Below are 26908 nucleotides of genomic sequence, written 5' to 3'. Positions count from 1 at the left end.
TCCGAGTGGGGAGAGGGAAGTACCCTTGGCATGGAAGAGCTGAGAAAGCTGGTGCCTGCTGGGGAATCAATAAAGGGGGCAGAGCAAAGCTTTGGTGTTTTGCTGCGGTCAGGGCAGGACTCTAACCAGGCTCAGTAGGCTTGGCGTGGGGTTACACTGAGGGCCGAGGACACCTACGGATGGGCCGCTCTTAGCCCCCGCGGCCAAGGGCTTGGGTGCGCTCCCCCTCGCGCTGCGCTGAGGAGGAGGCGCGCGCCACGACAGGCCCGCAGCCTCGCGCCGCAGCCGCCAGCTCGCCGCCCCCGCGGCACGGCCATACTCAGCCCCAGTGAGGAGGAAGCAGAGGCGGCGGCGGGGCGGAGGCACCGCCCCCTTGGCCGGCTTCCCGACCTGGCGGCCTCCGCAGGACCCATGGCGGATTCCTCGCCCGCGCTGGCCCTGCGGGAAGACGGTCCCCGCGCGCCCCGGTCCTTGGCCCCTTCGCCGCCGCCGCCGCGCTCGCGCTCGGGCTCGGAGCCCGAGGAGGCCGAGCTGTCGCTGAGCCTGGCCCGCACCAAGACCCGCTCCTACGGCAGCACCGCCAGCGTGCGGGCGCCGCTGGGCGCCGGCGTCACCGAGCGCCATGTGGAGCATCGGGTCCGCGCGGGCGATACGCTGCAGGGCATCGCGCTCAAGTACGGAGTCACGGTGAGCAGGGGTGGCCTCCTGGGCCTGCGCTGGCGGCGGTGGTTGGGGGAGCGCAGGAGGATGGGGCGGCGGGAGGAGGGGAGAGAACGGCTTGGGGCGGGGCGCGGGAGTAGTGGGGGCCGTTTGTCCCTCGCAGGCTGGGCCCCAAGCGCTCTCTCGGTGAGTGCTGCCGGCTACAGCGGTGGTCGCCGAAGCTGGTCCTGTAGCCTGGGGAAGGGAGGGGTCGGGGAGAGGCGGGGCCTCCAAGGCTCCCTCCCCAGGTGGGTACAACGAGTTCCGGATGCCCTGCCCAGATGCAAACCAGATCTGTCGCGTGAGGAAGACCAAAGAGGACCAGGGCTTTGGCACCGCCAGGAGCCACGTTCATACCCCTACGTGTATATTTACTCGAAATCTGTCTGAAGTGTGGACTTGGGCAGAGTATTTGGTTTTCTGTGTAAACAAGCCCTGTGATGAGTCAGGAATGGTAGTTGTTCCTGCAGGATGTTCTGGTTCTATCGATTATGCTTCTTTATTTAGAAGTGAAATTACACCCCTGGGCTCACTGGCAACTGTGAATGTGACACCTGTCGCTAAGTAGCAGCCAAGAACTGTGGTCTAGGTGAGCTGGAAAGCTGTGTTTATTATAAATTTATAAGTGTGTTTGTCTTGGGCATATTGCGTTACACCTCTGGGAAGAACATGGAAACCTGAGGAAACATATTGTATCATTAAAAATACTTATAATTAACTCTGAGCTGTGTGATGGCCTTTTTGCATTTGCATCTGTATCAGTTTTCACTGTTTTCCCTGAAGCACCTTAGACAGCAGTGGGAAGAAAGGTGATCTTATCTATCTACATTTTTCTCTTAAGGTGAAACTCTTTCTGGCCCTTTGCAAATGACAGAGACTGAGTAATCTATTTTGCACATTCAAGCTGGTATATATTTACCTGGCAGGTTCTATCGTTTAAACATTTTGAGCAGGGGTCTTGCTCTACAGGCCAGTACTAATGTTATTATGCTGTAGTCCCATTCGATCCTCTAGGGAGTTAATTTAGAACTACAATTTTTATGTACATAAATGGGGCCTGGTTTGGGTCAAAGCCAGAGGAAAGCAGGGTTGGCAAATATTAGTAGCCACCTTTTGCTGAATGCCTGCTGTGTGCTGGCATTGCATTTGTCCTATCCCATCTTATTCTTATTCAATTAGATTTTCCTAATAAGCCTTGAGATAGGTATAATTAATCTTTTTACAGATCAGAAGATGGATGAGAAGTAAGGATATTTTCCAAGTAAGTTTATTCATTGAGAGCAGCTCAAATAGTCACAGTGATAAAACATTCACTTTTCTTAGACATTACTTATGATTTCCACCCTTGTGTTTATCCTAGTCTTATCAAGAGTTCTTGTAGCATCCCGGTTACTGAAGAAGGAAGAAGGCCTTTTCTGACTGGTTTCTGTGTTTCTGTGTGGCTGCACCTAGGAATCCATGATATCCAGAGTGTGGTATTTGCCTGGTCCCTGCCCAGAGTAGTCTCTCTGTAACCTACCACCATCCATGGTCTCACTTGACTTGCTTAGGGCTCCTGAACATCTGCTCACTACAGTTCTGTGCCTTAGATCAAATGCCCTTTAACCCCTGTTTTCACTACTATAGATCCTGTTATTCATTACCTTATCATCCCTTTCCATTAAAGTATAAATTAGATTTTTTATTACTTTTATAAAGACTTGATTTTAAGATATTAAGTTCAAGTATAATGAACTGTGAACTGTAATCTATAGCCACAAATAGTCTCCTATAGGATTTCTTACCTGTAGCACTATCCATGTTATGGACCAGATTATTCTTTGTCAGGGGCGTGGAGAGGAGAAGTTGTCCTGTGTGTTGTAACAGCATCTCTGCACTCTGCCTACTAGATGCAAGTAGCACCCCCACCCCATTCAGAAATTGCAAAATGCTTTGGGGGAAGAAACTCACTCTTTGTTGAGAACCACTGGTTTACTACATATATACATACCATTTACTTTGGGCCCTGAACTATATAGTTTATGAATTTATGTAGAACGAGCGAAAGTGAACATACTGTCAAAGTGAAGTGATACTCTTGCTTTAATTAATATCTATGGATATTAACTGGATTTACTCATTATAAATTGAGATTTTAGGTGGAAACTTGCCCTGATTGAACAGAAAGCAGTTGAGTTAAATTTCTAATATTGACTGCCATGATCATCAACATATTTAAACTATTGTTTAAAGACATAGGTGATAAAATGTTGGAGATGCAGGCAGAGCACCTGGAAATTGAGTCAGTCCAGGCAAACGTTTAACTTGAACATCTCATGTCTGACAAGAGCAGAGCATAGCTCTGCAATTTTACCTAAAGGAGCAGGAACTCAGGGGAGGCTGTCTGCCTATGACAGTTCCCCAGCCACCCAGCTGGGAGTCCAGGCAGGACCTCAGTCCCTTGGTGGGGGAGACTAGTAAGAGCTAGTAGTATTTTAAATACAAAGAGGCTCCCAGAACAGAGATGCTGACAAGGAGTGAAGATGGAGATCTGGTTGCCATTCCTGGGTTATCAGGGGAACAAGTTGGAAACTGGTTACCTGAAGTGGTACTCAACAGCTAGCAAGAGCAGGGTATATCCCAAGACGTGGAAATAGATATGTTCCCCAAACTTGCCTGCACAGGAAAATGCCCTAAAACAGACTCAAAAGAAAGGATTCTAGCCGATCTTGAACCTACTTAATCAGCATATCCAGAAACAGAACCCGGAAATCTTCATATGTATACGTTTGGCCTTTTCGCTTGTTTCCAAAGCACCCTTCATGGGTGTGCGACTTGTGTGGTCACACGGGGCCTCATGTTTGGAAGAGCCCTGCACTTGGTTTAATGCCCTGCTATTACCATCTTAAAGTTTTTAATAATTGTGGATAAGGACCCCACATTTTCTTTTTGTTTTGGGCCCTACAAATTATGTAGCTGGTCTTCTTAGCTGTGAGACTCGCTCCCTTACTGCCTTCAGGTCTTTGTTTAAATGTCTTCTCCATGAGAAGCTCCCTGATTACTCTATATCAAATTTCAACACTCCTCTACAGTGGTGCCCCTCACCCTTTCCCTGCCTTGTTTTACCGAAAGTATTTATCATTCGTCTAATTTTCTTTTTTCTTTTTTTCCAGCTTCTGTCTTTCTGGTGATACATTAGTGAATAAATAAAAATCCATGCCCTCATGGAGCTTATATTTTAGTCAGTGGAGACAGTAAGTAAACAAACTGTTATATATGTCAGGTAATGATAAGCAAAATTTTAAAAAAAATTAAGCAGGGAAAGGAGATAAGGAGGGCTGGTGGAGGTGGCTGCAATTTAAAATGGTGTGGCCGTGGAAGACCTCACTGAGAAGAAGACCAGGGAGGGAGCCATGCATGTATCTGTGGAGAACATTCCAGGCAGAAAGAACAGGAAGTAGTACAAAGGTCCTGAGGTGGGAACATAATTGACAAGTTTTAGGTATAGTGTAGCTGGTGCTTAGAATGCAAAAGGGGTGTATTTGGACCAGATCACTTAGGGCCTTGAAGGCCATTATAAGAACTTTGGCTTTTCTGAGTGAGTTGAGAAGTGTTGGAAGAGTTTGAGCAGAAGCGTGACGTGATTTGACTTATACATTAAAAGGGCAACTCTGGCTACTGCTTTGAGAATAGGCTGGCGTGGGGCGGTGGGTGGGGTGAGGGTGGTGCAGATGGGAGGGGGTGAGTGCCAAGACAGGGAGACCAGATAGGATGGAGGCTTTTCAGTAATGTAGGTGAGAGGGTTGTAGCTTGGACCAAAGCAGGTGAGAAGAAAGTGGTGAGAATGGTTGGATTCTAAATGATTTGTTGATATGCAATACATTTTCTGCTTTCCTGTTTACTGTTTTGAGTATCTCTGCCTTAGAGGTGGGCTTCTCTATGGGAAAGAAGAATGTGGATGTTCAAGAACCTGGCCAGGTCTGACACCTGATGGACCCAGTTCTTCTGTCAGTGACTTAGACAATATCTTAATGACCTTTCCCACCATGCCTTTTAGTCATTCATAATTATTAATAACTGGCATTCATTATTTTTTTTACCTACTTTTTCGTTGAGCCTGGTTTGTTTGAAGCCCCATAGTTGCTGGGGCTACAAGATAATGCATGCTGTCCTCTTTTATTCATGGTGAATTTATCAGCTACTGCTTTTTACCAGCCTATAGTTAGTTACCTGAGAAGCCAGGCTGCTTGAGTGATTGATTCATTTCCGTATATTCTGAGCCTGGCCTGAGTCCAGCACATGATAGGCCCTCACGTAGGTATGGATCCAATCCACGGGAAAGCCTGACTTGGTATGATGTCACTAGGCCCTGGAATTGAGCAGACCCTTAAAACTGAGGCCCAGGGCACAGTTTGAATGAGGGAATGCAGCCTGCTTGACTTGAATTACAAAGTTTGATTTGAGACTACCTATCCAACCTACAGAAAGAAGACTGCTGCTTCAGTTGGTACTCGGTGTTCTTTTTTCCTCCCTTAGCAATAGGTCTTTACATTGAATTAAATATGGGTTTAGATATGAGCATCTTTATCTGAGTAAGAAGCATTTGAAGAAGTAGGTCTGGGATACTGAAACTGAAACTGTAACTATTAAAAACAGTGCAGGTCTCAGAGTTGAACTTTCTTGGGCTGGAATTTCCCTGGCTATGCTTATCTCCATTGAGACATTAAGTCATTTGGCATGTCCCTTACCTAACGTAGTATTCTAATTTAGCTGTGGTTTTTGCAGTGATCCTATTCTTCTTAGTTAGATGCAAGCCTCTGGAAGAAAGTAACCACCTTCAGACAGTCACTGTAAACTTTTTGTTTGGAAACTGGAAATACATCTAGAGAACAGTACAGAAACTGAAAGTGAGTAGGAGGCAGTGAGGTTACTTATTATTTGCATAAACTTTCTTCATCTTTTTGCTTCCCCCTGGCAACTTGCCTGTCCTTTCCTGTCTCTAGAGGCCACATTGTTTCCAGTGCCCTCAGTCATTTCCTGTCCCATTTTATTCCCAGGGTCTTCTACTTTCTCTTCTAATGAGCTGCTAAGCCCATTCACTTCTGTACACTTCCCCTAACAGAAGTTATCTTGCTGAGAAAAGGTGAAATGATTGTCATTTTAGTGGGAACAGTGTTTGGAGTTAGAAATGTAAGTGTGTATGTAAATCTTTCATGTTGATAACTTTAGCTTTCCCTGCTGATGGAAATTGTTGACCCTTGCAGGTCAATGGGAAGAGAACCATAAATAAATAGTATCTTCTGTAATGAGAGATATGGTAAACTAGCCTTCAGTAGTTGGAGGTTTTAATAAATTCTCTTTAAAAACACCTTTATTGAGGAATAATTTATACAGCACAAAATTTACCCATCTCAAGTGTACGATTCAAAGACTTTTAGTACATTTACAAAGTTGTGCAACCATCACCAGAATCCAATTTTATAACAGGTCCACCATCCTGAAAAAAATCCCTGTGCTTATTGCCGTTATTCCTTACTTACCTCTCCAGCCTCTGGCAACCACGGATTTATTTTCTAACCTATAGTTTTGCCTTTTCTTGACATTTCCTATAAATAAAATCTCATATATTCTTCTGAAATAGCATGGAGAAGGAATAAATTCTTTTCCTCATTAGCACATGACTGTGGAGGAGTCTGATTGCCGCCCAAACCTAGAACTTATCAGGAGACAGGGGGTTGGTGAATCCAGCACATACTAGAAAATAATCGAGAGAATCCCATAATATTTAAGTCTGTTTTCTTTTCTGTAAAACGATCATCAAATGAGAGTTGCGTGTATATGAAAATATTCTGCAAGCCACACAATGCTGTACAAATGATAGTTACTATGTATCCTGAAATATTTTTGGAAGGGCGTGCCTTTTTTTAAGGAGTAGAGAGTGTTAACCTAAAAATGAAAAGCCTTTCAAGATGAGAGGCAACAAGCATTTACTGAAACTAATAAGAATAACTATCAAGGAATTATTAATTCAAGCAGAAGCCCAAATTATGTTCTGATTAGGAGACAAGGCAGTGGATATTTATGAGAAAAGGAAGGGGAGTAATCACATCAGTACAAAGAAGGCATTTCTATTAGTGCAGATAACATAACATAGTGATGTTAGTTCTAAACCATGTTTTAATTTTTTAGTCCAGTAGTCATCAGTCCAAGAGCCATAATAACTGCTTTTTTGTTATCTTTGCAAATAGTTTTTTGGGAAATGAGATTGCTTAGGCCCTGTTTTTAACGTTCCAAGGTTAGAGATGTAAGACATGCAAGGCAGTTTCTTTGGCAGGGCAGCTCTAGCTGCATTTTAAAGTGGCTCCAAATTTATTATTGTTTCCAAGATCAAGAAAACAAAATTTGAATGTTGCATTCACAGTTAGGCAGGTGGCCTCATGATGCTGACCAGAGTTGCCTTTGGGGACAGTTCTTGGCCATGACCAACAGCTGCTGTTGAGATACCTTTTGGGGGGTAAGTTTTGTGATTTCCCCCAGAGCGACTTCAGCTCTACAAAATGTATTTATTTACAGGGGAGTCATTTTAAATAAGTTTTTTAAAGTTATTGATGGCACTCATCACCGTGGTGGCCCTTGTGACCATCTTGTTACCTCTTACTTAATTATTGTATAATTTGTTTCTTAGTGACCTGACAGTCAATTTATTGAGTCACGCTATTCAATCATGATTAGAAAAGGGTTTTGAAGTGGAAGCATTTGATTGCTGTACCTCCCTCTCATTCATCGGCCCCCTATAAATAGAGGGCGGTTCCCCGTCACCTTGAAAAGGTCACACTTTCTATTCTCAGCGTTAATTAGGCATTAGGAAATGTTGAACAGAGGGCAGGTGGGACAGCAGTTAGCGTTTTCTGGCTCTTCCATGGATTGGGTTATGACTTTTCCCAGAACATTAGACCCATCTGAATTCAGATAAAAAGATAAAACATTCCTAAAACATCATTTCACTGCTAGTGATTATTTATAGTCTCTTTTCTATGCTACTGCTATTTCCTTCGTTACTGGGCTTCCTGTTGCCAGTGATGCCACTTTTTGGCCAATCCATTTCCCACAAAGCTGTCAGAGTAATCTTTAACCGTAATCAGATCGTGCCGCTCCCTTTCTTCACCCTCCGTTGGCTTCTCATCACTTTAAAAATAAAATCCAAATTCTTTACCTTAGCACCTAATACTTTGCATGGGCTGGAATGTGCTCTTTACTCCCTGCATTTCAGCTACACCGTTTTCCCTTGTCCTGGGGTATTTGCAGCTTCTCCTTCTGGATGGAATGCCGCCCCTCACCCCGTAACAGAGTTTGGAGCCTAAGTAATTGGTTCAAGCCATTGCTTGTAAAGGAGAACAAGTTAAGATCAAATGAATTTACCTTTGAATACAAAATTAAATTTCACACCTCAGGGCAGGGACAACATATAATATTATTCATCTGGGCTTGTTTATATAAAATTTTCTTTGTGTATTCTTACTTCATGGGAAAAAATATTTTTTATTGGGAGAAATTCCTACCTCTTTCCTTCTCATTTGCTGAATACATGTTAGGATCTGGTCTTACCCATTGCTTTCTCACTCTCACCAAATTTGATGGTAAGAGTTGCTAATATTTTTGATTGCTTCCTGTGTACCATGCCTTGTTTTAAATGCTTTACATGAATCAAATCATTTAATCTTCAAAATGATCATATTATGTAGAAGGTACTATTATTATTCTTGCTTTACAGGAAAGAAAACAGACATAGAAAATGAACAGACAGTGGCAAAGCCAGGAACTGAACCCAGAAAGTGTGGCCCCGGAGCACACATTTCTAACTACTATCTTATAATAGACTCATTTACTGTTTTCAGCTTCAGACTCATATCTGCTCATCCTTAGATTCGTTCTTACCATGATGCTAACTATGTCTGGCTATCCCTGATGTCCTTGACGCTGGCATCCCACAGCTTATCTCAGAGTCTGGATATAAGGGTCGACATACACCTTCAATGCTTACTGATAATACTGAGATGGAGCCAGGCCAGTCTCTGACATCGGGAAGCTTGCGGAAAGGCAATTCTACCAGTGAATTGTACAACAGAATGTACAAGAACCAGGGAGCCCTGCCTTTCAATCTCTGTGGACTCTGACTATACCTAGCTTTTGACTCAGGAACCTTATCTCATGCTCCCTGTCATTTGCCCCTTGCCTGGTTGTGATGGCTTGCCTTGCTCTGAATGTTAAATGTCTCAGTCAGGGTCCTGGCAGGGTACAGATAGTGTGCTCAGAGGGTGTAGCCAAAAAGAGTTTAATGAAGGGACATTTACAGAAGTAAGAGCAGGGTTAAGGGAACTGCCAAGGGATGGTAAAGCACCCAAGACTGGCAACATCAGGGAGACATTACCCCTAGGCCTGAAGGGCCAGGGAAAGGAGCAGTGTACCAGACACCGATAGACAAGGGCTGCCTGGCAGGAACTCTGCCTCGGAGGGACGCAACCACCAGAATCATGGTGCGGTCGTTCTGCTGGTGACTTCCTGTGGATCGCCAACTGGAATCCTGAGAACAGAGTGACTTGGGTAGTGCAGTTCTTAAGAGGTCAGCCTCCTGGGATTCAGAACAGGCTCAAGAAGAGTGGGGGATGGATTGGGAAGTCAGAATGGGTTTAGAGAATAGCTAACACAACAGATAACTTACTACCCCTTTCTGGTTACTTCTCTGGGTTCGTCTTTTATGCCTCTTCTTCTGACCTACATTAATTCATCCATCCATCCATCCACCCACCCATCCAACTATCCACTCACCCATCTGCCTGTCCGTCCGTCCGTACATCCATCCTAAGCACTCAGTATATGTCAGATCTTTGTTAGACTCTGAGAAGCTATAGAAATAATAGTTCTTGTCTGGAAGGAATTTGGTTTATGGTCGATAGTCCAACCCTGCCTCAGCAATCAGATCCTGCTCTTCCTGGTCGTTTTTGTCCTCCATGATTATTCTCAGAAAACAATGACTATTAACAATTGTAGATCCCTGACAATAAGCATTTCAAAAGGCACTGTATCAATTAGGGCCTTTTATTTATAAGTGACAGAAAACCTAACTCAAATTGGCCTAAGCAAAAAAAAAACAAATAGAAACAAAACAACGACAAAACCAAACCAAAAAATGGCATTTGTTGGTTCATGGAACTGCAAGGTCTTAGGGTATTCTGACTTGAGGCTTTGCTTCAGAGATCTAACTGCTCTCCTCCAATGTGGCCTTGCTGTCAAGTTCCATGAGGTGGAAGAATGGTTGCTAGCAGCTCTAGGCATATCTCTTTCCAGCAAAAAAAACCGAAGACCTTTCTTTTTTCCAGACCCTGCATCTCTGAATTGTTCTCAAATGAGACTGTGACCTATCATGAAAGCCAGGGCACTGTTTAGCACTTAGGGACAGGAATGAGTCACATGCTCACCTTCAAGCCAGGGGAGAGCTCAGTGCCATTGGAAGCTCACATACTAAGATAAACAGAGGGACACTAAAGGCAGATTAGAATATAGCCGATCCTGCTTTGGATAAAGTATTCCAGTTATTTAACTCTCTCAAATCTAAGCCTAAACTAGACCAGAGATACTTAGTATTTTTAGATTTTAACTTTGTCTCTAAAATGCACTGCTTATTCATGTTCTTTTTTTCTTATCCTTGCCTTCTCTCCTTTACTAAAACTAGAGCACAAAAGACCACTACAAAAGACCACCCTACACAAAAGATACTTTAATGTAATGTTTTTAAAAGAAAAAACAGCTTTAAATGTACTATTTGTGTGGATTCGGCTTATAGTAAGAAAGTAGGAAGAACAGAGTCTATTTAACTATTATTTTTTAAGGCTCTCTGAAGTAGAAATCTAATTTCTTTCACTCAATCAATTTGGCATTAAAGGATCACCATAATTTGGTCCCATTAGTCATGTGTTTTAACCCTGGTGGTATGTGGACTTTAGAGTCAGACAGACATTCTAGCTCATACATTTAAAGAACTACATGCACTTGGTCCAGTCAGTCATCTCTTGCGTGCCTTAATTTTTTCATTGGAAATTTGGAAGAGTAAATACCATCTGCTGTCAGGTGCTCTGCTGTCTCTATTGTCTCTATTGTCTGTCTCTATTGTCTGTCTGTCTGTCTATCTGTCTGTCATCTACCTATCTACTTATCACCTCTATATAAGTATGTGTAAAACTCTAATTTAATCTTTCCAACAACCCTGTGAAGGGTAGATGATAATGTTTTGCACATGAAGCAACAGGCTCAATGAGACAAGTAACAAGTTCATATTCATGTAGTTGGTGTTGGTGGAGCTGGGATTAGAAACCACGTCTGTCAGATTCCCAAGCCTGTGCGCTTAGCTATTGTACCAAACTGTCTCAATCACATACCTCACAAGAAAGAGTTGTGGTTAAAATTAGATAGTACAGTGAACACAAAGAGCCTAGCATGGTGCTAGTCCTGGGCTAGTTGTGGGGAGAAGTCTGCAGATACATTGTAATACGGTGTGATGATCATAAGAGTAGGCATTTCTCCAACATGCTGGATGCCAGCATAGTTTGAGTCCTGCATGCACATGCCAGAATTGTGGACTTAAGGCGTGCCTCTTAACTCTCTTGACTGACTCATTGGTAAGAAGAAGATGCTAATATCTAGTTTGCAGAGCTGTTATGAAGTTTAAATGAAGTTAAATAACGTATGTAAATTCCATTTCCCCTTTCCCCTCTACCTCCCATTCCCACCTCTGTGGTTTGGAGAGGGGATCCACAGGCTATGAAAGAATTTAAGGTTACAGAATCCTGTATTAAATTCTAGCTTCTCATCTGCCAGTTGTATGATGATTCCATGGTACATAATCTCTATGAACTTTGTTTCTTTTATTTGTAAAGTGAATCTTCAAATATCTACTCTATTGAGTCAGAAAAAATGAGATCCATTAGGTAAAGTGCTCCTCGCCTCCTTTCCTTACATGTCCCCCTTCTCCCCATTCTTTAAGGTCCATCTAAAGTTAAAAGAATCAAAAGCAGAACTTTACCTTTTCTGTGAGGCTTTTCTTAATGACTGTAGCCCCAGCCTATACCATTCTTCCAAATTTTTGTCCTGCTTATCTCTGTACCATTTCCTGCATCCATTATATTTATCAAACACAATTCTAGAGATATAGGAACCACTCCATAAGTAAAATAACAGCACTAGTAAGTTTTTAAAAAATCAAATAAGAGAAATGTTAAAATAAGAATGGAATTTATTAAATTACTGCTAAAAATTCTATGTATTTTTAACTTAGGGATTTAAGGCTGCTTAGTAAAGGCTGCCTTGTAGGGTAAATCATTACAGTGGGGAGAAAAATCAGTCTTTTCTTTTTCAAAATTGGGAGACAGAATTACTTGACATCTCTTGAAACAACTGAGGGCGTCTGGGGAGGTGACACATCCCAAATTAAGAATCTCAGATCCAGAGAAATCATCACACACATTTCGCTCATGAGTATTTTTAGTTCCATGTTGTGTAATAAGTCCTACTTCTGGATTTATTTATCTGTAACTCTGTTTTCTTTTCTTTTTCTTTTTTTTTTTTTTTGTATTTTAGATGGAACAGATTAAAAGGGCAAATAAACTGTTTACCAATGATTGTATATTTCTGAAGAAAACTTTGAACATCCCAATTATATCAGAGAAGCCTTTGCTGTTTAATGGACTTAACTCAATTGATTCTCCAGAAAATGAAACTGTTGATAGCAGTTTTTCTCGTGAAGAAGAGCTGGTAGCGGCTGGGGAAGACCTCTCTCCTCCTAGTCCTCAGGAATCTGTTCAGTCTGTGCCACCCGAGGAGGTGTCCGCCAGAGATTTCCTGCAGAGACTAGACTTGCAGATTAAGTTGTCAACACAGGCAGCCAAGAAACTAAAAGAAGAGAGCAGGTAAAAATACGCTGGCAAAATGTCAGAGGCTGAATAGGTTACTCTTAAGATATTTTGACTTGGGTAAATTTTATTTTCTTTTTTTGCTTTAAAAACTATATTTTAATTCCAGAAAGGCATGTTTAATATATGAAGTCTAAACAGAGCCACTGCATTTCTTATAAGGCTTTATCTGTCGCAAGGCTTTTATCTCTGTTATTTATTATAAAAAGTTTGCTCCTCTACTTTAATAGCGTAACTGTCCAACTAGCAATTCTGGAAAACAGCCAAATAGAGACATCTAGTTGACACCTTCAAAGGAAGTAATGTCCTAGAGAATACTTGTAAAATACTGATCCTTATAAAATTTGTCAAAGAGTTTGTCCATTATTTGTTTCTGGCTGTTTCCTATATAAGATCTCAAGTGAGCTTTCTTCTTTGTTCTTTAATTTGGTACTAGGGCAAACCTTTCTCTCTCCTATAACATTGGTTTCCTTCCTTTATCACTCCTAGAATGGCACAGCCTACTGTGTTTCCTTTTTTGCCTTGGCTACTAGAAAGCTTGTAACTAAAATCGATGCTCAGTTCAACTACTATAATATTTCTTATGGTTAATATACTTGTATCCTTCTCTTTTCTTTAGTCCTGGATTTTACTTTTTATTTTTTTTCATCTTATATGTGTCCCCTTTGTTGTAGGCACCTCAAATCCTTATGAGGTAAAATATTAAAAACATAAATGAATATTAATATGAATATAATTAATTTATAATTGAATATAAATTACACATACTTTATTTAAATGTTATATAAACAGATATAAATACACATAATAAGTACCATTCTTTATTTCAGTAACTAAGATGCCAATAAAATTGAGTCAATAAGGTACATTCTAATGAGTATTTGCATTTCATACAACTTTTAAGGGGTGTGTGATATTATAAATTGATATACTCTTGGACTTTTTTGGCAAGTGGATAGTAAGTTGTATGATGAATGTATGTGTTAGTTTTATGAATACAATTTTTAAACACTGTTTTATGCCGTATTTCTTTTTTTCAGAGATGAAGAAAGTCCCTATGCAACTTCACTCTATCACAGTTAGCTAATTATGGGGCATAATCTCACTTGGATTAAAAGATGGTTGAATCATAAAGACACCAACAACTGAAGATTCTCATAGTACATCTTTAAATCACAATTAAGTAGTTCCACCTATTGCAATTGCACTGAAGTGATTATTTCCCTCTGGCTTTCTATATTTTTTAAGTCTGCATTATGGCATGATGGCAAAATTGTATCCTAAAGCTCATCACTTTTGTAGGTGGTGGTAGTTTTTAGACTTGCTTTTATAAATACTAGTTGACAAAAGCATCAAAGACTATTTGCATAGTCAAGCAAAAAGCAACATTTATCTCTTGAGAAATCCTAATTATGTGAAAAACGTGGTTGCTGTTTAAGTGATGCTGATTTTGCTATGTGTTTATAACTTAAGTGCTATATATATATTTCGATATGTGCTACATATTCTGTATTAAAATAAAGAACCAAATTTTGTCTGCTATTTTGTAAAAAATAAACTACAAAAGTCTGGATGAAAAAATAAACTATGTTTTTATATTCAAGTCTTCGATTTTTTTCAACAAATGCGAAAAAATGGATTTTTAAATTATATTTTTAAAATAGCAGCACCTCCTCCTATTTAATGGTTTTTATTACTTTAATTGCAATTTTGAAAAAGCTTCAGTAATCTAAATGCAAATCAATTGCATATACTAGTAATGTTTGCGTTTTCATAATATTTGACGTGATACATTTCAAATACAGTGAAAACATGGAACCTGATCAAAAGAATAAATAATGCCATGATCTGACACACTGGTCGATTATAATTTAGATTTCATTGACAAGTCACTTTATAGAGTGTTTTGTAGTCACTATGTTTATTTGAATTGAGTGTTAGGTTTTTATTCACATTAATTTCATTCGTCTTTTATTACATGTATATGTTACAGCAAGAAACTTTAAGCAATATATTGTTTATAGTTAAATATTTTTTTGTCTCAATTTCCATTCAAGAGCCAGATTAAATCTTTATGCTTCCACAAAAAATTCTTTATATTTATTCCTCACCAACATCCCAAAAGGGCTCTGCTTTCTGTGGGCGCAAAAATGGCTTTTATTTCTTCTCTCCCTTTTTTCTCTTTCCTCATTTTCTTCTCTCCGCCTTGTTCTGCCAGGTCTTCCATTAAGCAGGAAACAGCGTCCTTAGGTATTAATGCAGCAGAGCTTGAGAAACCAGAAATGCACATGTCCAACCCTTGAGGCATAAATGGGAAAGAGAAGCTGTCTGCCCTGTCTTGAATTTCCTGTTTGTTCATAATGTATATAATTCCTTGTTTTGTTTTGTTTTTCCTTGTTAGTTTTTTCCTCATGTTTTTTTTTTTCATGATTATAACATCTCATGTTCTTATTCCTCATTTTTTCCTCATGTTATTATCATCTTTGATAGAGGGTGATCATGCTCTGCTGCTTTCTTATACCTACTATTATCTGAACTATGGGGAAGTAGTTGGACGAAACTAAAAGATAAAAATGAAGGAAAGGAAACAGTTGTGTATATAAGAAAAGACTCAGGCCTCTGTGGAGGCCCAGGAACTTAAAAAAATGTAAGGTTATGCTATTTAACATAAATAATCTGAAATTTCAGAGTAATCCAAAAGATGTGAATTTTAAAACACTATCTGAAAGACATAAGCTGAAAATTGAATTAAGACCACAATCTCAAAAACATTTTTCTGAGTATTTTATTGTTGCCTAAGGTCTTTCTTAGCGATTTCTAGCCCAAACTTTAAATTCATCATGCCTACAGTTAAACTGTCCTGGACTCAAGTTCTTTAGTCCTTGCCTTGCATGTATGTAGAATCACTGTGGAGTAATAGACAAAGAGTTAAGAATCCTAGGTTCTAGTTTCAGCTTGGACACTTCTGGGTCATATGAGTTTGAGCATATCTTGTGCCCTTGGTTTTTTGTGTGTACGTGTGTCATTTTGTTTTTTGTTTTGGCGAACGGTTTCCTCATTTACAAAACAGGACTGATGATCTCTCTCTTGTCTTGGTTATCAATAGGAGCTAAAGAATGTCAGTGTGCTCAGAAAGCTATAATAAACTCTCTAAATAAATCTATTTTTAAAAATTCTGCATACATATTAGATAAATTATAGCAAATGAATAAAATGCTTTAGTCACAGCTAGTTTTTTCTCTCTGATGTAGAAGCAGCCCATTAGGACTATAGGACATGGGTGAAGCATTCAGCCATGTTATCAAAGATGACTGATTAAAACAAGTCCGATTTATCATGATTCGGCAAGTATAGTTTGGGCAAAGGTGTTTTTAGTTCCCTCACCGCTCCCCAATGAGTACTGGCTTCTCTAGAACATATTAAGAGTTTAGTTTTTTTTTTTTTTTTTTTTTTTTTGAGTGTCAGGCTTTGGTTTTAGTTGATTTTTGCAACTCTGGAGATGGGAGGTGCAGCAGTAGTCTCCTACCTGTGAAAAACAGCCCCTTACATTTTCCCTGTAAGTTCCCAGTCCTCACCAAAAAGTGAATACCAAGTAGGGGCATTTAACACAGGTATCAGAAGGCCATTTTATGTAGTGACAGCTAAAATGCAAAGCCTTATATTATTTTTACGATTCTCAACTGAAATATGTAGAAAAATAAGTAAGAATTTATACTGAATAACACATATTTAAAGCGTTCTTTGGTTTGGGAATGTTGTCCAGTAACATTTCAGGAGGACTGTAGGTGACTATTGTTTTTAGGGCCCTGTTTGTGGTGGTGACTGAGGAAGACGAGTTGCAGGGACCTGTAGTTCATTAACCTTTTTTTTTTTTTCCCAGCTTTGGTTTATAAGGAAGAGAATGATTTTTTTCGTTGTTGTTGTTAAGTTTATTGGGGTGACATTGGTTAACAAAATTATATAGGTTTCAAGTATAGAATTCTATAATACATGGTCTGTATACTGCCTTCTGTGTTTTCCACCCAAATCAAATCTTCTGTCACCGTATATTTGACCCCCTTTACCACTTCCTGCCTCCCTGCTTTCCTGCTGATGACTGCTATACTGTTGTCTGCATCTATGAGTTTTGGTTTGTCTTGTTCGTTTGCTGCTTTCAGTTTCATATCCCACATAGGAGCGAAGTCATATATATGGTTCTCCTCTTTTTTCATCTGACTTATTTCGCTTAACACCAATATTCTCATGTTCCATTCATATTGTTGTAAATGGCAGTATTTGATCTTTTAATGGCTGAATAATATTCCATTGAGTGATCTTTATCTGTGTTTCTACCATATTGCCTGGCCCTCTTGTTCTCTGTTGAGAAAACTTGGCTTGGATCACGTCCAGTTTAGATAACTCAGATTGGGCACATATTTTTACCTGGCTTTTTGTAGTGTTTATGACCTCATTTTTCTTCTTGGAGAGTACATATGTATCCCTCTTAATGAACAAATTCAATGTTGGAAAACTCACTAATAGAAAATGTTAAGAGAAGGGGAAAATTGTTAATAAATCCAAAATCCTATGCCTATTTTTCAGGTTCCTTTTTGTGCTCTTGGGCCTGATAAAGAGCCAGCAGGAACAGCCAAACATAAAACAAAACAAAACAAACAAAACACCAAATAGCTTCCTTTAAGCTATAGAGGCTTTGTGAAACACAAATTTATTTTAACCAAAAGGGAACTGATAGTGGAAATGACATCTTGTAGCAGACATATACTATGAGGTGCTTTGGTACCCAGCATGCCTAGACAAAAGAACTCTAATCCGTCAGGGGGTGCTTATACAATGTGGGGAAAAGGTTCAGTTTTAAGTTCAGTCAATTACAGGCTTTTCCAAAGCAACATAGCTCCGATCAGAAAATGTCAATCTACAAGGAAATAAGGATTCTATATACAAAATCTCAGCTTACAACTTTTCCGATAGTTTTTATGGCAAGAAAGCTATGGTTTAACCACTTTTAAAGGTTAATTTCTGTAAATCTAGCACTTTCTACTAATCCTTGGGTCAAAATAACTTTAATCACAGAATTAGAAGAGTTTTAAGCTATGTTATGTGTTCTGAATCAGTGGAAAGAATCCTGGATCTTTTGCCATTTTTACAGGCTGCTGTAAATACGCTTGATGGCATTGGCTTCTTCTTTATCAAGGATGCCTTTCTCTACGTAAGCATCAGCTTGCTGGTTAATGAAGTCTCTCATCTTTGAAAGATCATAATCTGGAAAACATCATTAGAGTATCTTGAGCAAGATGAGGAAAGAGCAATCCCATCACAGTGACCACCATGAACTAAGAAGTCTTTTGCATGCCACCACCACAACCAGCCCCCATCTTTCACACTGGAAGACATTTAGGTCTTGGTATTTGTGTAGTACTTTGCAGTTTGCAATCACCTGTATGTGTATTCTATTTGCTCATCTGCTCTCCATCATCATACCTGCGAGTTGTTCAGTATGGGAATACCACCCTCATCTGACCATGGAGGGAACAGGCTCGGAGACCATGGCTTCACAAACTTTACTGTTTATACTAGTCACCTGGGGCTCCTGGGAAACTGCAGATTTGCATTCAGCAGGTCCAAGGTGGTCCCTAGGTTCTGCATTTTAAACAAGTTCCAGGAGATGCTGCTGCTTCTGGTCTACGAATCATACTTAGGGTAAGAAGACCCTACGGCTTAAGTACCTTATTCAAGGTCACACAGGTAGTAAAAGTTATGATCAGAACCAGGTGTTTTGATTTTATGAATTGGGTAGTCCCTGTTAAAGTGACAACCTACTTTAAAAATTTTTTCCCAATTGAAAATTACCTTGATTTCCACATTGTCTGAATTATATGCGTGGAACGAAAAGCCAAACCATAACCTCTTTATGGTGCCTCTATCCTACTTGAACAAACAAAAGTCTGTGTAAACCATCAAACCACCTACCCAAAACAAAGAGATTCCTAAAAAAGGAAGTTGCCTGTGACATCTTTCTGAAGGCTTAAAAAGAAACCCACATCTTACCTTGATTCTTTTAAATATTATATGATTTTTTAAGCAAAAAATATAGAAACATAAAAATAAAATTTAAATCACTTGAATTCTATTAATCATAGATAACCACAGCTGGTATTTTGTTCTATATCCTTTTAGCTTTTCAAATATATATCTCATCCCAGAATCGAGATCAGTGTGTAAACAACCTTACAACTAGCTCATTTCACTTAACTTTACACAGTGAGCATTAATATTCTTCAGAAAAATTATTTTAATGGCTACGTACAATATATCCTATGGCGGTACTAAAATTGATGACACACCCCTTCATGGTTGGAAATGTGGGTTTTCCACACCATAGAGCACTTGGGGAGACCTTTCCAGGTTGCAAATTGCTTGAGGCTGAGTTCCTTGAGGACAATGTCATCTGTCTTGGCTGTTAGCAGCCCCTGGACCAGATCCCTGCCTTCCATCAGTTTGTAAAGGGAAGAGAAAGGAAGGAGTGGGGTACGAAAGCTCAACATTCCACGACCCCTTTAGCTAGCCTGAATATAACCTCAGGAGTCTTTAAGCCCCTGCATGAAAGAAAAACTAAATATGATGGACTCCCCAGAAGCACCAGGTGTTTATCATATGAAGATGAACTGAGGCTTAGAGAGAGCTGTTTCCCCTCCACCAAGGAGAGAATTTGCTCCCCAGTAGGGCACAGCCATGAGGATTAAAGAGAGAATTCTTGGCATTGAGCACTTTACAACCATCATCTGTTCTGCTCCTCATAAAACCCCATGAGAGATGAAGAATCCCCATTTTGGAGATGAAGAAACAAGACAGAGGAGGTAAGTTGCATGCTTAGGTCATGGGAGGGTCCGGTTCTGAACCCAGGTCTGTCTCCAGTCACTGCTTTGACTACTCTGTGACCTTGAAGTAGTGCATGTGGAGCATCTAACATGTGCAGAACACATGTTCAGTTAGTGCTTGGGTTTTTTGTTATTGTTTTTTGACTCTCCCTTTCTTCAGGCACAAAATAGAGAACCAAGCTCAACTTATAAGCTGATTCCTGACTGACTAGTAGGGCACAAAGAGGCACCATTTGATTATCATTGGTTCACATTTAATAATCGCCCTTCGGACTTGGTTGCAGGGTCAACATCTTTAGTGGAACAAAAGGCAAACTCCCAAGGACAGATATAAAGAGGTCCAGGTGGACAAACAGGAAATGGACAAATAGGAAAATATTGTGCTTTCTTTTGAAATGGAAAAACTGCATCTTTATGACACTGTGTGACAAGGGAAACCAGGCTGGTGCAGAGGAAAGGCTGTTAGCTGATGGTAAGAGTGTACATCAGTAACCACCTTGCTAATGTCAAAAGAGGTTTTAGGGTTGCTAGGCTCAAAAGAGATAAGGGCTGTGATTCATTTTTTTTTTTAAAGTACAGATGTTTTTAGTTTATGGCTGCACAAGATTTTATCATCATCCTCTCTATCACATCACATGGACTTTTCTTTCCTGGATTTAGGAGGGAGATTCAAGTTCCCCAGTCCCCTGCAAAACAAAGGGCATCAGCAGAGGTTAAGAAAGATCAGAACTAATAGTAAGATTTTCTGCTCATACAGCTGCAGCCACTGCATGGCCCTAGGACCTATATACCCACAGGGTTTGAGTCTAGCAGAGCAAATGTGAAGGCAGTGGAGGAAGAGCTCTCTGTTCTTGCCTTCAGGAGGGTGTATTGCATGTCACCCTCAATTTCTGGAGGCAGAAGGGTGCAGCAAACTCGACTCTGTCACTCTGAGGTTTGCTCACAGATCCTTGGGTAAGCAAACACCAGAGTCCCACACTTCATTAGGTTGATTGCTTCTAGAAGTAAAAGATTCAATTGCAGGATGTTGCTGGTTATGACCAGGAGTCTGATTTACATGTTCATCAGTGAAAGAAATAACAAACAGTCCATATTGTTGAGCCATACAATTTACATTGGTTTCAGAAAGCATTTTGGCACCTATTGTATTACATTAATTTTAAGATACATGTTTTTGATTTTAAAGTCTTTCAGTCATTGATGGCATGTTAGAATTTTTCTTTCTTAGTAGTACATAAAACAATGGTATGTCTCCCAATCAATGACAGATTTGATGAAATATGGTTCATGTGAATTTTAATGGAACTGACAGCCTGGTAATTCACATCATGTTGAGTGAAATAAAATGGACATGTGCGAAGATCTGATGATAGCTTCCATCTTGCTCAACTTGCAAGGCCACAGGCTAAAGTGGTGCTGAAAATACTTCTTCCCACTGTGCTGTATCTCAGTGGTTCTCAAATTTGGCTGCACAGTAGAAAGGTGGGGGGTTTAAAGAAACTTGCCTCTCAAGTTTCTGATTTAGTGGTGTCACCTGGGCATGTGATTGGAACGCACTTTAAAGTTTAAGAAGCGCTGCTCGTCTCATTTTAAAAGCATCACTTTGCAACTGCTCTGGTCAGACACTTGGGAATCATATTAGACTCCTTTTTCTCCAGGTAGCTCTCGAGTTTCTTCTTTCTTTTTAAAATTTTTTTCCGCTCGCCTTTGCTTAAGCCCCATCATTTCTGCTCTAGATCTTCGCTTGCTATCTCTCTTCAGCCTTCTGGGGTCTTATTTTTTCAATATGTAACTGCACTGCTTGCCAGACAGATTTCTCAGTTCTTATCTGAGTTCTCAGGACTTAAGTAAGCCCTCGTTTAGGCTCCTCCAGCTAAAACAAACCTTTGCAGGGTACATAAACCTCTTGACCTGGCTTATGCACACCTTCCTAGCCCCGTCTGCGAGTCCTCTCCACAGACGCCTAGTTTTCCTGGGGAACGGAATGGCTGCTCCAGTTCCCAGAATGCAGCACTCTCTTTTGTCCCTTTATGTCTTGGCACACAGCCTTCCCTCTGCCTCCATCTCTCCTCACTTACCTTTCCAGGGAAGGCTTTTGCGCAGCCCTTTCTCCCAGAGATCTCTGTCTCCGTAAGGAGGGAGATGTGCCCTCTCCTCTCGCTTCCTTTGCACCACCACACCCCTCTATGACAGCACCAAACAGGGCCAACAGTGCTTTATTGATGCCTTGAGCAATTTGAGGTGGTGAGGGGGGACTGCAGGCCGGCTGCATTTTACTGTGGTTCACATTTCTGGCACTCAAAACAGAAAATGCTTCTGTGTTTTACGTGAGAGGGTGGCTGCTTTTGTTTCTGCAGGGTGTACCCAATGTGTGCTCAGAAAATGCCTTTTTTTTTACCCCCCAGAAAAGAGGGGGGAGTAGGCAAAATAAGATTGGCAAAATGTTGATAATTATTGAATGTGGATAATGGATATATGGGGATTCATTTACATCCAGGCAGCCAAGGCTCAGTGTGGCGACCACCCAGTCTCTTTACTTTTGTTTGACATTTTTTTTTCATCATAAAATGTCAAAGAAAAGAAAACAAAAGGCTTTTGGTTGAAAGGCTGGTTCGAAAAAATAAGACAAATGGTGGTTCTGTTCTATTCTGCATCCAAGAAGCGCTAGAGTCTTTCTGTGCTTGGAAAGACTTTGGCCCAATTTGATTGCGGGAATCTTTACTTAATAAGAGCCCCTGCCAAATGAGTGAAGCTTGCAATTTATAACCACACTAAACCTTACCTTCTTTATTTACTTTTTTGTTGTGTTTCTTCAACCATTCAATATTTTTTCTGATGGCTTCCAAATAGGCTTCTGTTTTCCCTGGAAAAGGCAGAGAACCCATATCAGAAATTCATAAAATATCATTATGTCTCTTTTTTAAAGACCACACTTATGTTTAAAACAATAAACGAGTATTGGAATTATCAAGCACTCATCAGGTGGTATCCCTAATAAGATTCCAGGAGAAGGGACCGAGCTGGTAAGTGTCAAAAGCCATTATACCCCCACACAAACAACTAGTTCGATGTCCTGGCATAGCAGAGTTTTGATTCAACTTACTGGATAGGTAGGTCCTTACAGTTCTTAGATTGGGTCATATATGGTTAGGGATGGTCTTTCCAAACTGAGAAACTCTGTTAGGTCAAGACTTGAATCAGAATGGCAGATTCTTAAAAGAATCCATCACCAAATAAGCGATGTTAAGTAACTCCAAATTTGTGGCTTTGTATATAAGCGGCTATGCAAGTCGTCTGCCCTATTTTGGTAGGGAGTGTGTAAAAACCCAGATGAAGAGGAGACCTAGGCTGCTCTTTCAAGGTTTAGATTTCAAGTTACATGGTGTGCCTTAGAACTCATTCTAGTAAAATTCCCCTGGATATGAAACAGTCTCCTATGGGCCTCAAGTGTGATGAGAGAATACTAGCATTACTGAAGGACCTGCTGTTTGATGGCCTTTACACGCCTTGTTGCCTGAAAAGTGGGTATTATCATCAACTTAGAGATGAGGAAACTAAGGCTAAGAGAGGCTAAATGACTTGCCTGAGGCCACACAGGAAATAACAGCTGGAATTTGAACTATAGTCTTGCCAAGTTGCTGCTGCCTGTCCTATCTGAAAGATAACACCTGTCTTCAGATATGAACGCTCATGTACCCTTGTTTTGTCTCAAAGAAATCAACCATTCCCTTAACCGGGTGAAGTCCCCAATGCTCAGTGTCTGCATCAAGAGAACAGCTGGTCTGGAGAGTACAAGATGGCCTAAGAAAAGAGGCTTTCGAAGTCCAGGCCCTCTGTAATAGTAATAGCTGCCAAGGCTCAGTGTGGTGACCACCCATTCTGAGTCTCCTTTGACCCTATTACCTCTAGTCTACTGCCCAGACCTCTTGGTTGAACTACCTGTACTGTGTACTTTTTAATGTGCCAAGGGCTGTGCCTTGTGCTCCAAAATGCATTATCGCTTGTAATCTTCACAATGACTTTTTGAGGCAGCCCTATTTCATCCTCATTTTACCGATGAAGAAAGTGAGGCATAGAGAGATAAAAAGTGATTTGCTGAAGATCACATGGCTAGTAAGTAGTAGATCCAGGTCTGAACCCAGCCGGGTACATCTGCCTACAGTCCATGGATAATAACACTACCTTAAGATTTGACAATGTTCCAATTTCCACCATTGCATTTACCTAAGTGACTTCCTGAGCATCTTTTTTCCGGATCTTACAAGCCCACTCCTACCTCATCACTGGAGCTCCATGTTATCTGGTCCCCAAAGAAGCATAGAGAAGCTCTTGGGCAAAAAGTGGACAAGAGATGGGATCTACAATTTTCAGACCCTTTCCCTTCAATTGCCTGCGTAGAAAGGCATTGATTTCATTGCTTTGTTTTTAAAAACGTTAGAGCATGTGAAAGGCCAATGTTCTCCTGGCTGATGTTATATAATTATAGCACGACAGACACAGAGATTTTCATTGTCTGTTTCCTGTTTGCTGAGAAGGTCAGCTGGATTTGGTGACATAAAAACAGTGTTCTCTATTGCAAGTTAATTCAGTTAGAAAAGGCATTTTGAACAAGAAAAGATATCTTAGTGCAGACTATTTCTAAAGAACGCAGTTTAATAATTTTTAAAGAGTTTAAACCAAATTACTGGCTCTCATAAAGCTTGCTTTAATGAATAGATAAAAATTTGTCATTAGCACAATAGGTAATTAGGCCTTCTGAAACTTTTGAGAATGTGTGAAAACAGTCTTGTTTTTTAAACAGTTTGAAGCATTCTTCCCACAATCTCATCTATGATATGTGGAGAGCTTATCTGAGAAAAGGAAAACCAGAGCTTAGTCTCTTTGTAAATACTGTATCAAAAATTCTGAATTAGGAAAGTAAAAAAGAAATATGAGGTTTCTGCCACAGTGTAGCAGACATATTGATTCCCTACACTCACGCCTCCCTGATTCCAAATATGTTAATAGAGGGGCCCTCAACTGATGAGGGACAAAATCAGTAGATAAATACCCCCAGCTTCCTTATTCCTCAGTCTCCCAAGGGTCCTTAGTAGAACTGAGCCCCAGGCGTCCATAGCTAAAGCCCACTCATTAACGCAGCTTGTACTCGCTTCTTTCCCTTACCTGTCTCGAGCACTTATCTTCCCACTAGTGCTTCCTGGGGTCACTTCCCAATTCAACTACTTGACTCCAAATCTCACAAGGTCTGCTTTGGAGAGAAACCAACCTAAGACAGCATCATCTTGCTAAGTTACTTATTGCGCAGGAGCCACTTACCTATAAAAATGGTGTTTAATTTTAAAAGGTATGAAATGCATGAAAAGTAATTTTATTTACTATATTGACATTATTAACCCACAATGGAGAATGACTTTACTGCAGCTTAAAGAAAACTAGACTGCAATCCATTAAAAAACTATTATCTTGTGGATCATAACATATATAATTAGAAAGTTCTCTAAAATAGAACCCCCCCAACAATCCTCATCCTCCTTTTCTGCCTTATTTTTATCCATGGCACTTATTACTTTCTACTATATCATATAATTTAACTTTATTGTACATTTTCCTCCCTTAGAAGTATTTCTTGTTTGCCAATGTACTCTCAGGCCTAGAATAAAGCCTGACTCTAGGCTTTCAATAGACATTAGCTGACTGAGTGAATGGATGAAAGCTTTGTATATAGTAGCCAAATCATAATCAGAAGATTTCTTGGTGAGCATGGACTCAAATCTAGAGAAAATAGAATTTTTAAAGTATAAATGGTATAGATTTCTTTCTTTTCTTTTTTTACAAAAACATAAACTTTATTTGAAAGACTTAAAATTTAATAAATTCTGAATTTAAATGATGGCTATGTCAGAAGCACTTTTAAATATCTATAAATATATTCTAACTGTCTGTCATTTAATCTTCACAGAACTCTATAAAATAAGCAATATTATTCCCATTTTACTCATGAGGGAACTAAGGCTCAGAGAGGTTAAGTGATGTGCGTATGGGGACACAATTGAGTAAGGGTCAGAGCCTGGTCTTGAACCAGAATGAATCTGGAGCCTCCAATAAGTGGAGCTGGGTAAAATCCACTTGTCAGACTGGAGTGATTACAGTGCCTGGTGGTGTTGTTACCTAACTGGCCAATAAGGCACATTAGAGTCACTTCAGAGAGCTTTTAAAAATCCTGATGCCCAGGACACTCCCAATACCAATTAAAACAGAATTTCTGGGGGTAGGAACCAAGTAGCATTTCCACCCCCCCCCCAAACAATCCTGAGGTGATTCCAATGTGGAGTAAAGTTCGGGAACCACCGCCACCAGTATTGGGACCTGCACACAACTATAGGAGCACGAGGTAAAAAAAAGAATAAAATCAGGTGTTCCTCTGCTCTTGGGGAGAAACAGCTGGTTCCTATTTACATTTTCTCTTCTCAGGAGCTATAAAACAAATCTTTTATTTACACAGGGCACACTGAAAGCCCATAAGAGTCCACTTTGGAAAGTTGGACTATTTTATTCAAATTTATTTCTGCTTCCTTTGGAAAAAAATAGCTCATGGCTGAGGTAATATGGCATAAGCCTTAAAACATATGCTGAAACAGATGGGAAGGGTGCCAGAGTCGAGAGGCAGCCCTGCTTTTCTGGCTATTCTGGTTTTCAGCACTGTAAAAGAAATATCCTTTTTTAATATATATACATATATATGTGTATATATATTTAATATATATATATATGTGTGTGTGAATTTGCCCTGACCTTGATATGCTATCCTTCCTGACTCTGATATACTATCCCTTAAAAAAATAAATAAATAAAAAATAAACAACTAGAAATCAAGAGTTATCCTACTGAATACTAGATGTACTAAAAATCTCAGATCTTCTAAAAGAAAAGTCAGTTTGATATAATGCTTAAAACCTTATAAAAATTAAATTTGATATAATGCTTAAAATTCTGTGTAGTAAAGATTGTGTAATTAGCTTTGAGCTGCATAAAAGTAAAGAACTGATACTAATACCATATAGGCCAACATGGGCCCTAGAGCCATTCAGTTCAAGAATGTCTTTCCATTGGCGACATTTTACGTGCCCAAAATGCAGCTTGGAATATGGGGATGAGCACTGCATGGTGGGCCATGAGTTCAAAGCTCAGCTCTGCTGCCCTTTGGCTATGAGATCTTGTGCTAGTTGCTTTATCTTCTGAGGCTTGGTTTACTTTTTGTAAATTAAGGTGTGAATCCTAAAAAGAAGAGTCAAAGTTTCTGCATAGGGGAAGACATTCTCTTTTGCTGTCCTCGAAAAACCTGTGTTGATGGCAGGGCTCCCACAGCTGCGCTTAGCTCCTGGCACACTTGCT

The 26908-nt window shown here is 40.1% G+C and overlaps 2 protein-coding genes across 3 annotated transcripts in view; one reads left to right on the top strand and one right to left on the bottom strand.

Annotated features, from left to right (window-relative positions):
- The first annotated feature begins 242 nt into the window (after positions 1 to 242).
- Positions 243 to 14235, top strand: LYSMD2 (LysM domain containing 2). Of its 2 annotated transcripts, none has more exons than XM_016162721.2 (3): positions 243 to 687; positions 12310 to 12638; positions 13682 to 14235. In XM_016162721.2, the coding sequence occupies exons 1-3, from the start codon at positions 412 to 414 to the stop codon at positions 13722 to 13724; spliced, it is 648 nt and encodes a 215-aa protein (XP_016018207.1). In that variant the 5' UTR covers positions 243 to 411; the 3' UTR covers positions 13725 to 14235. The 2 variants fall into 2 exon arrangements, with proteins under 2 accessions (XP_016018207.1, XP_016018208.1); XM_016162722.2 differs by lacking the exon at positions 243 to 687 and adding an exon at positions 886 to 1288.
- Positions 14236 to 17330: 3095 nt separating this feature from the next.
- SCG3 (secretogranin III) overlaps positions 17331 to 26908 on the bottom strand; it is a 35657-nt gene continuing 26079 nt past the window's right edge. Inside the window, exons 11-12 of the mRNA XM_016162675.2 lie at positions 22299 to 22379; positions 17331 to 17900 (exon numbers count right to left, since the gene is read on the bottom strand). Coding sequence (XP_016018161.2) covers positions 17782 to 17900; positions 22299 to 22379 — 200 coding nt within the window. The 3' untranslated portion in view covers positions 17331 to 17781. The remainder of the gene's footprint in view (positions 17901 to 22298; positions 22380 to 26908) is intronic.

This window comes from Rousettus aegyptiacus, unplaced genomic scaffold, assembly GCF_014176215.1.
Source record: "Rousettus aegyptiacus isolate mRouAeg1 unplaced genomic scaffold, mRouAeg1.p scaffold_m13_p_3, whole genome shotgun sequence".
Classification (NCBI taxonomy): Eukaryota; Metazoa; Chordata; class Mammalia; order Chiroptera; family Pteropodidae; genus Rousettus; species Rousettus aegyptiacus.
This window is presented reverse-complemented; position numbering and strand designations above follow the sequence as displayed.